At 47.1% G+C, this 10,134-nt stretch overlaps 1 protein-coding gene across 3 annotated transcripts in view; it reads right to left on the bottom strand.

Moving 5' to 3' along the window:
- Positions 1-4,936: 4,936 nt before the first annotated feature.
- Positions 4,937-10,134, bottom strand: part of SLC39A9 (solute carrier family 39 member 9) — a 53,221-nt gene continuing 48,023 nt past the window's right edge. For all 3 annotated transcript variants that reach the window (XM_032405407.1, XM_032405408.1, XM_032405409.1), the window contains one exon: positions 4,937-8,941. In XM_032405407.1, coding sequence (XP_032261298.1) covers positions 8,711-8,941 — 231 coding nt within the window. In that variant the 3' untranslated portion in view covers positions 4,937-8,710. The remainder of the gene's footprint in view (positions 8,942-10,134) is intronic.

Raw genomic sequence — 10,134 nt, 5'->3', positions numbered from 1 at the left:
GTGTCTTTTGGTAAATCTTCATTTAGTAACAACACGGTAGTGGTTTGGTCCTCATGAGCCAATACCATCCGTGGCTTAGGCATTTTCCCTGGGGGATTATACCATCTATTTTGCCCCTTAAAATCACCAGAGGGTGTGTTTATATTGTACATAAGCGTCTCAGTTCACACCCATACTAATAGCCCTATCTTGGTACTAATATATCTATTCCATCCTTTGTCCATTTTTTTGATCAGGTTATACTGAGTTATAGGAGTTCCTTATATATTTTGGATATTAACTCTTACCATATATATGGTTTGCAGATATTTTCCCCCATTCCTTAGGTTGCCTTTTCATTTTGATTTCCTTTGCTGTATGAAAGAACATACATTACCATGATGTTGCTTTTATCCAGAGTCTGCGGGCTCATGTGATAGTCACCACTGTTCCATGAAACAGGTATAAGCACGGCCATGACACGTGACTGGCCCATGGTAAGGAAATGTGTGAATACTGACTGGGATCCAGCTCACTGATCTTACACTTCAGCTAGAGTGAGCCAGAGTCTTCCTTAACCCACTCTAGTCAGGAACGGGCAGGAAGACATTCTCAGACAGGGAAGGGGTAACAAGGGTCTCCCTGGAGTCACATCCTGATCGGGCCTCAAAAGCTCCCAGCAACCAGGACAAGAACAGATCTTCCCATAGTGCCGCCTCTTCAGCTCCCAGCCCTCTTTGTCCTGACCCCACTCTCGGGCAGGCGGGCCAGGCTGGTGCCAAGTGAAGGACCCAGGAATGTGCCTCTTTTAGGTTCCCTGGGCTGCCCTGGCACTGGCGTCAGGCTGCTGGCTGGACCCAGCACAAGCATCCCGACGGGGCCAAGAAGCAGAAGCAGCAGAACAGATCTGGGCTGTAGGCCAGGCCCTCCTACAGCATCATCTCTCTCATGGAATCTCTTTCCCTCCTGCGACCCCAATTCCACCATTGGGGTTCCTGTCCTGGGTTCCACAGGGTATGGCACTGATTCGGCTAAAACCACACCACCATCACTCGGGTTATCTTTGCTTGGCTCCCATGGACCTTTGCCCCTCCTCCCGTTCTAGTACAGGTCTGTCTGCCTCGTTTGGAGTTTTCCTCTCTGTGTTTGCATCCCTTCCAGGCTGTGAGCTCCTTGAGGACAGAGTCCAGGGCCTGTAGTATGTGCTCAACAAACGCTTACTGAATCGATTTGTCTTCACTTGGCCCCGTTCAGGTGCTGCAATTTCTTGTTTGCACATCAAATGGACGCCAACCCCTCGGGGCCTCAGCTTTCCCTCATGAGAATAAACCAGGACCTGTGGTGTGGTGGAGAATGTAGGCGAAAGCAATCTGGAGATGGCAGACTTGTCGCCTGCTTTTAGTGTTAAGAGGGGTTTAAATCCAGGCTCTGCTATCAGTTGGGTGAACTGAGGACAATCACCGAGCATCTCTGGGCCTCAGTGTTCTCTCAGCCCCACTGGATCCCATTCCTTCGTCCCACCCTGTTGTCCGCGCTCCCCCTTCTCTCCCCCCACCCCCCAATTCTGCCCCAGCCACGCCGGGTCTGATATTCCGAGGAGCTACCAAACTTTCACAGCCCCTTTTTACTCGCTGTGCCCTCAGTCCAGAGTGCTTCTCCTCTCATCTCCCCAAAAATCCGATGGCAAGATTCAGCTCAGATGACATCACTTTTGTGATGCCATGCCCTCCTCCCCTTCTGAGGTTTAAACCACCTATCTCTTTTTATTGAATTGTGTTCCATTTTGACTGCATTTTCTAAGGCCAAACATGGGTCTTAGGCTCCTTTACCTGCAAGGGCTTGGCTGCCTCCCAGGGGAACCCAGGAGGGAGGGGAAGTGGGGTACAGGGCACCGCATGCACGTTCGAAGCCAGCAGGCCAAGTGAAGGGGCTGAGGGAGCCAAAGGAGAGTCAGTCCTGCATTTGAGATGCCCTGGGCTGGAAGATTCTTGCATTAGATGTGATAGTTCTGTTCTCATCAGCAGGGTCAACCTCTTGCTAGGCTTCTGCCCTCTCTCTGCCTGATGACTGCCCACACCCAAGGTTGCCGAGGTCGACCCAAGGACCTTACTGCCCTGCCAGTCAGCCCGCTGCTTCACGGCACTAAGACAGTCCCGTGGTATCCAAGGCCACGGCTGGGGGCGGCACACTGCTCAGAAACACTGAAGGTATCCAGTGCTCCCCCTCGTGGGTGATGTGTGGATTGAAATGTGTACCTTAATTTGGCTTCTAAGAGCAAGTACATTTCACTGGGGGTGAGGGATGTGTTCAGTCTGGCCCGGAGACCCAAAGCCATTTTTGTTACAATCCCACACACTCTCCCAGAACGTCTGAGGAAGAGCCAGGGGGCCGGTTTTTTATCCGGAACCGAATTAGCAATTCACTGGATCAGGTGCCAGGGGTTCCACCTTTACTTGATTAAAGACCTTGGGCAAGTTTCTTTGAAACCCTCGCAGCTTCATATATCAAAAAGGGGCCCTGCCAACTCGCAGCATCGCACTACCCTTAGAATGTTTTCTCCAGGTCCAAATAGTAGATGTTCTTTCCTGGCTTCCCCAAATACCGAGCAGGGCAAAGTCAGGGACAGAAGAGAACAGGAGGGAGGGTCTACTCTCATGCCTGCCCCTCCCGCTCTCACCGCCACCTTCACACAGAGCCTGGACAGCTCAGAGGTGGAGGGTGGCCATAGAGCTGCCGTGTTCCACGATATGTGCCCTTACGGAAACCGGAGCGCAGGGGGCAGAGGAGTTTTGGAGAGGGAGAACCAAAGGCTAGAAGGAAGACTGAGCTCCCACCTGGCCCTCTGTACATAACCATAACTAACACAGCTGTTTGCAAGTGGGATGAGGAGGGGGTCTTTGGGCCCCAGCCAGGAAGTGGGGGAGACAAGCAGGGATAAGGGAGGAAAAAAGTCCCCAAGCTCCACCTTGAGGGGCCATAGGAGCCCCTGGAGCACAAGGATCTCTGGACTACCACGTCCCCGAATCATCCGAGTGATGACAGGAACTCCAGAGGTCAGCCGGGACTGCACCTGGGAAGGCTGCCGATGAGGCAGGAAGCACGGAGACCCTGGCTAGGCCCAATTATCTGTGCAATTTTAAATCTGGAAGCACAGACGTCACCTAGGGAATGGACACATCTCACACACCATCTGTTGGTGCCTCCCCATCCTTCAGCCAGTCCGTGGCACCTTCTACGCAGAGTCTGCATTCTCTCTCCTGTGCCACCAGGCCTTTGCCATGGAGGTCCTCCTGCTCAGAGAACCATTCCCGACTGCTCCGCCGTTGATTCACGCAGGCCTCCTCTCCCTCTGGATGTTGTCCCTGAAGCCTCGCTCTGGGTTCCTTGCCCCCATGCGTTCCCCGAGCACCCCGTGCCTGCCTCCCGGTGCTACTGGCAACTCTGTCCTTGTTTGAATCCCTCTCGGAACCACAAGCTCTTTACGGCCTGGAAGTGACCCCTACTCCCTTTTGAACACTCATCACCTACAAGTATCTGGTCTGTAGGAAGGGCTCAGTGCTGAGTTAACGCTGCTGAATGAAGAGGTAAGTGGAGAAGAAGTAGGGCTCAGCTTACCTCCCATTCCACCTTCTGGATAAAATAAGTTCTGTGCTCTCATACATTTGACAGCCCTTGAAGAATCTGATGGTGGTCATCAAGTTCTGCCCCCCAAGAACATTCCAGATGAAGGCAAACATTCAGTTCCTTTCACACCTCCTCAAACGCTCTGGCTTCTCATCCTGTCTCCACTGGGCTCCCTCCTCTGATGGCTCTCGTATTTGCCAGGGTCCCTCCATAAAGAAGGCAGTCAGAATGGGACAGGTCTCCCCTCACATTCCTACCCAAGTTTAGAAAACTGGGCAATGGCTAACATTGCAACAGAAATCAGCATTGGAGCCAGAAAAGGGATCCAGATGTTCAGGTCCCTCAATCAGTCACACAGTCCCTTACTAAGGTTAGCTGGTCGTGGATTAGGAACCCAAACCCAGTTAATTTCCCACCTGTACACTCAGCCCTGTGTGCAGACTCCTCACCTCAGTTGGGCGCAGGCGGAGCTGGGCGCAGGCGGAGCTAGACGCACGGCCAGCAGCTCGTCCTGCCGCTGCTTAGGGCAGGGCTAGATTAGTGCCGCGGATCAGGAAGTGCCCCCTCAGGCCACAGCAATTCACTTAGCCACACATAGTAGATTGAGAACCTAGCTTCCCGGAGCTTATGTTTTACTAGGGAAGGACAAAGTAAGGATATATATATATATTATAAAGCAGATTAAAAGGTGACCAGTGCTACAGAAAAAGAAAGAGAACAAGGTAAGGAGCACTGGGGCAAGGTGGGGCAGATTAGTTTTAAATAGGGTGGTCACAGGAGGCCTAACTAAAGGAGACTTTAGATCAAGGCTGGAAGGAGGCAAGGGGGCTGCGGAAGGGCGTTTTAGACACAGCGATGGGACACAAGGTCGCTTATTTCTGACATTATAAAACTACACTGTAGGATGCTGCCCTAACTTACAGGAGTTAGAAACAAATTTACAAACTGCACTTCTATTAAAATCTCTATTTCTAGGGTCAGGTATTCACAGCCTCTATATACTCCTAGAGCAACTCTGCCCTTTGACTGAACCACTGTGATCGGGGTCTATTGCTTGCTTCTCTTTTCTGGAGTACACTACCTTCATAAATATTTCTTAACACCAATGGCAAAGCAAAATAAAAGTCAATGAATTAGTATCTTTTGGGACACGTGGTGTATTGTGTCCTTCATCTCCCTTCCTCCTTTGCTTCCCTCCTTCCCTAAAAGATTTGCATATAGTGAGCACATCTTTCCCCTGCCCTTGAAAGCTTTTCATTACCTTTGCTGATGTTCAAATGTGGGTCAAGTCTAGTCGTCAAACAGAAAAGCAAACTGCCAAGAGATTAAGTAATGAGCCATTCACATAAGGTATCCGCTAATAAAAATTTAATATCATAAAACAAATCAGAAAACAGCAAAAAAAATTGTTTAACCATTCACAATTAACGTGGAAAGAGACAAAATTATAAGGCAGCCATCCATGGAATGATTTCATGTTTACAAAGGATCCAGAAAAGGGGACATTTAAAATCACTGTTTGGACTACTGAACCAGGGGAACTGCAGTTTTATCCCATGAGACTTCCAACTTGCTAGAAGATGCTATCAGAAAAAAGATCAAAGCCAATTTCCTTGCGTTCGGATGAGCATATCTAGAGAATTCCCAATGGTTGTCTAGTCTTTTCCTACAAGTCACAAATTCCCCTCAAGTCTCCTGGGGTTAATCTAGATGTCTCAGGTACAAAGCGGGGGGGGGGTCTCCATCATTGGTTTTATTTTCACAGCATCCCCAACAGTGCTCTTGGGATCATTCTGTTTTGAGTAGAAATTTTCTAATGGAAGGATGGTTCTCCTGTAGATCACCTTCCACTGCAGCAGTTTGGGAAGAATCTGGTCAATATTCTCAGTCTCTCAAGGGGCCCAGAGGCCCTGTAGGCAAGAAATTTTCTGGAGGTCTGGGCTGTTGGTAGACAGCTCCCCTGTTTAGTATCTAGTTACCATGGGTCTGAGGGGCATAATACTCCAATGCTGGTGTGTCCTTCTAGTTCTAATCCTTGAAAAAGAGAAAAACCAGGCAGTGACACTTAGAAGTAGGCTGGTAAAAAACAATTTCATCGTCTCCTCTGTGCAAAGAACTGACCCCTCAAAACGACCACCTCTGTCCTTTCTCTAATGATTCAAAATACAAGAACAGGGCTGACTCAACTGTTTTGAATAGGTGATAGAAAGGTGACAGGGGGAAGAGAGAACACGTAGCCTCTGTTGATGGAACTGTTTCCAACTCTCTACACTCCAGTGCAGAGCCTCTGCCTAAAAAAATCTGGCAACAGCATGCACAGGAAAGCAGCCAGCCCTAGAACAGCGCTGCTTCGGGGAAATGGGGACTGATACGCAACTCGCTGGAAAACAAGGGAGGGGAATGGGCCAGTAGCGTTTTCCACCTTCATTTGCCATTTAAGAGTGCATTCGGAATCTGAAGAAATCTGTCCCTACCAAGGAAATGGAGTCAAATTGCAATGAAGACTAACTTTGGTTATGAGGAAGGAAGGGCTGTACTCTTCATCATCAGGTGCATCTCTTTGGTAGCCAATAATTCCATCTGTGATCACGGCAGCAACTTAAGTATTGCCAATGTTTCCAAATGCATGAGAGCATTAAGGCATCTACATCTAAGGAGGCAGTGAACACAAGAGGAAAACAGAACTGAAATGTGCCAGTAAGTGACCACCGCTGTGGCCCCTTCTGGGACACTGCCCAGCACGAGCAAGTTCCTCCCCAGTGAAGAAAGCGTCTGCCATGCTGCTCGGTCCCCTGCTGCCTAGAGGTGCGTTTGAGCCCTCTAAGGTTAGTATGGCTATTTCTGCCTGCTGACCAGGAGAGAAATGAGTAGCTCCTGAGGCAGCAGCTTTAAAATCTGGGAAAGCCCGCAGCTCCCAAAAGCTGGTAGGCCTTGCAAGGTCTGCTTGTTAACGCAAGGTCCAGAGGGGAACGCAAATTTGGAAGTTTGATGGTTCAGTCCTTGCCAGAGTTCAAGGCCCCCCCTACCAAGCAAGATATTCTAGCCAAACTTTTAATGATGGCAAAGCACTGCTGAAAGAGGCTTTGGCCAGCAGAACGAATTTCTCATCATTGCACGCAACAGTATGATAGAAAGTGCTGCTACCCAAACCAAACCAGACACTAAGATGTACTATTTATTAACAAAGTAAATTTCCAGGGAGAATCAAGGCAACCATGACATCTCGAAGGGCCAGACGAAGCCCCATGACTCCCATAAGTCAGAGTTGTTATCAGGAAAGTCACTCAGACTTTCCAGACTGTGCCTTCTGTTGGTTTTAACATCGTATGCAATGGTTGCCAGCCACTATACAAAACCCTATCCTATTTATGCTACTTTGGTCTACGGCCGGCAGAGGGCTCGCAAGTTCTGTTTCCATAGCTGCTGACCCAGTGACAAATCCAGGAAGGAAATAAAGAAATTACAGGCATGCTGGCATATACGTCATATAAGACATTTTACGAACTCCTAAACCCACTGCCCTGAAGAACATAATCTTGGTTCCCTCTTTATATAATGTGTTTTGAAATGGTACAGAAGATCAAAATAAATTAATAACATACTATTATACACTTAGTTGATAACACAAAGTTTACAGGGATTTGGCAAATACGGAAAAATCATCCCAGTTTGTTAAACACTTTTACTATCTCAACTGTTTAAATGACCAGAATATTAGTGATTGTGTCATCTCACATATGAGGAAGTGATATTTTAAGGGGTTAACAAAGTTGCATTTGACACAAAGGTAACTTCATTGAAGGGAATAAAGAACAGAGACAATGTTATCTTCATCATCACAGTTCAAGAAGTGGTTGTCCTGATGAGAATTCAATTCACACAGATACCAACATCGCCACCCGCAGTAAGCAGCAAATTATAGATAGGGAGGAGGGGCTGGGGGGGGAGGTCAGGAGGAAAGCATGGAAAAGATGAAGAGACAAGAGACATGATTTCAATAAGCTTTAAATCAAGAGGCAAACACTTCCCACTTGTCCTACATCTTGACTCTCTTCACTGCTACAGGTGCTTATGTGACGCTGACCTAGCACTCTCCAAAGGACACCAAGTATTTTGCCAGAGGGACTGCTAGTCTGCTAAGATAAATACGTAAAAAGAAAAAAAGGGACAACACAGGGTTTTGGTTATCTTACTTTTAAAAAGATTATGACAAAAACGTCAGTTACTATCCAAATTTACTTGAAATTAACATCCCTTCATTTCAAAAGACACTTTGGGATCTGACTGTTTTTGAAGGAAAGCCTGAGTGGGCCTGAACCTACCAGAACTTGGCTCCTTTGCATTGGAGGCAGGTATTCTACAAAGGAGAACTTGAGAAGAAATACTAGTGGCCTCCTTCGATGCTAGTCCATCTCTGTTGCTCCACTGATGGAACAGCGGGCTCTCTTTAAAGAGGCAGAGGCAGACGCGAAAGGAGGTGTTGAGTCTCTCTAGACATCCTCTTTTCAACGGACAGCTCTCGAGTAAAAAGTCAGCTTTTCATGTGCCTTGCTGTCATTTTCCTGACTCTTGCCCCAAATAAACTACAATTGTCTTTAGCATCTAAGACAGTGGGCATTATGACCTTTATCAAGGCATGTGGCACAGACGCTAAAGCACCAGTCTTACACGGTGAGAACCATGTTAAAAATCAATGGATAAAGTAAGTGGCAGAGCCTCTAAACTAAGACAGAGATCCAGCTTAATTACAGAACACTATACTTTCATAATTACTTTTTCATTGTGAGTATGAAGTTCTCCACTTTTCCTTAAAATGAAATTCCATCTTCCCTGAGCATAGGGTTAAGAGAAACATCAAAACTCAAAATGCCAAGGGCCTTTTAAAAAAACAACACAACGGAATGTCTCTATCCAGTCGCAGTGTGTTGTTTCTACTCTAAAAGCTTTCCATTACTCCAGCTTTTAATCTCACCTCCCTCCGGACTCTAGGAACACAGGTGGAGATGGGGCAAGGTGAGACAAGAGACTGAGGAAGTGAGCAGCTGTCACGTGCTGGCTGTTCTCACGGGATGGCGAACAGCTGTGGCCTGAGGCCCGAATCCGACCTTTAATGCTGGTGTCCTACTGACAGGATGAGCGGGATGAGGCAACCCAGAACCAGGGCGGCCACCTCCAGGCGGCTGAGGCCCCTCCCGCCAGTGGGGTCGGATCTGTGGCTGTGCCCCATTCCGCCCACCTCAGGGAGGACATGTACTGTGGCAACATAAAGAAATGTCCCGGCAGAGAAAAGCATGGCCACTCCAGTGGCATTGACCTCTGAAAGGGCTTCTTTACTGCTCTGTGAATGAAGAGAGAGAGAGAGAGAGAGAGGGAGAGAGAGAGAGAAAGAAGAAAAATTAAGACAAGTAAAATTCAGGGTCAGGAAGAAGTCCTGATTAAAAAAAAAAAAACAGTGTTCACAACTGGTCCGATATGGGACACTGGGGACATCTTGAGATCAGAGCAATTTTGTTATTGATGAGAAGCTTCCAAATTTAAGACTATTGATGACGTACACAATTGCTTTTTCAAACAAACTTCAAGTCTGGTTGAACAGGTCTGGCATGTATTATTCTTACAATGGAATCAACGGCATTATTAATGCAAGTATTAAATTTCATACATTCATTTATTCTACTAACATTTAACAAACATCCCTATACACCAGGCTCTAGGCTGGTGCTTGAGATACAGTGGGAATCGAGATGCAGTACCTGCCCTCACAGAGGCAGAAACATCTTATAAGCTAATCTTGACACAATTAATTTCAACTTTTTCTATTAAAAAAGTGGACCTATTGGGGCACCTGGGTGGCTCAGTCGGTTAAGCGGCTGCCTTCAGCTCAGGTCATGATCCCAGGGTCCTGGGATCGAGCCCCGCATCGGGCTCCATGCTCAGCGGGAAGCCTGCTTCTCCCTCTCCCACTCCCCCTGCTTGTGTTCCCTCTCTCCTGTCTCTCTGTCAAATAAATAAATAAAATCTTTAAATAAAAAAAAAAAAGTGGACCTATGGACTATGACAATCAATTAAATTTTTAAGAAGAGAACACGCCATAATGCAACATGTAACCCCATGCCTCCAGAATTATACCTTCCTGTCAGAAGTTCTAAAGACTTGCACTGATCAATGAAGTGATAAATAGGGTAATACTTAAAAAGGAACTATATATTGCTTGTTGACTGGAAGAAGAAAAGAGTCTTCGAATGATCAAAGAGGGTTTTTATAATACCTCATTTGTTAGCAATCCAGATCAACAAACCGGATTAACAGGAACTTAATCGTGTTTTAACCACCTCATTTCTCATATGTTCCTTTTAATACAAGTTTTACTGTATCAACTATGAATGGAATGACACTCAGAAGAATCAATGACCCTCAGGGAGAGTATGGGGGAAAGCAGTTCCCATGAACTAGCCCTGAGTCAGTTTGGTTCTAAGATTTTTCTCCGGTGGCCAGTCAGTTGACACTGAAGTACTACAGGGAGGGTTGTTA

Source organism: Phoca vitulina, unplaced genomic scaffold, assembly GCF_004348235.1.
Source record: "Phoca vitulina isolate PV1807 unplaced genomic scaffold, GSC_HSeal_1.0 scaffold7, whole genome shotgun sequence".
In the NCBI taxonomy this organism is placed as follows: Eukaryota; Metazoa; Chordata; class Mammalia; order Carnivora; family Phocidae; genus Phoca; species Phoca vitulina.
The sequence above is the reverse complement of the archived record's forward strand: the minus strand, read 5'-3'. Positions and strand labels throughout refer to the sequence as shown.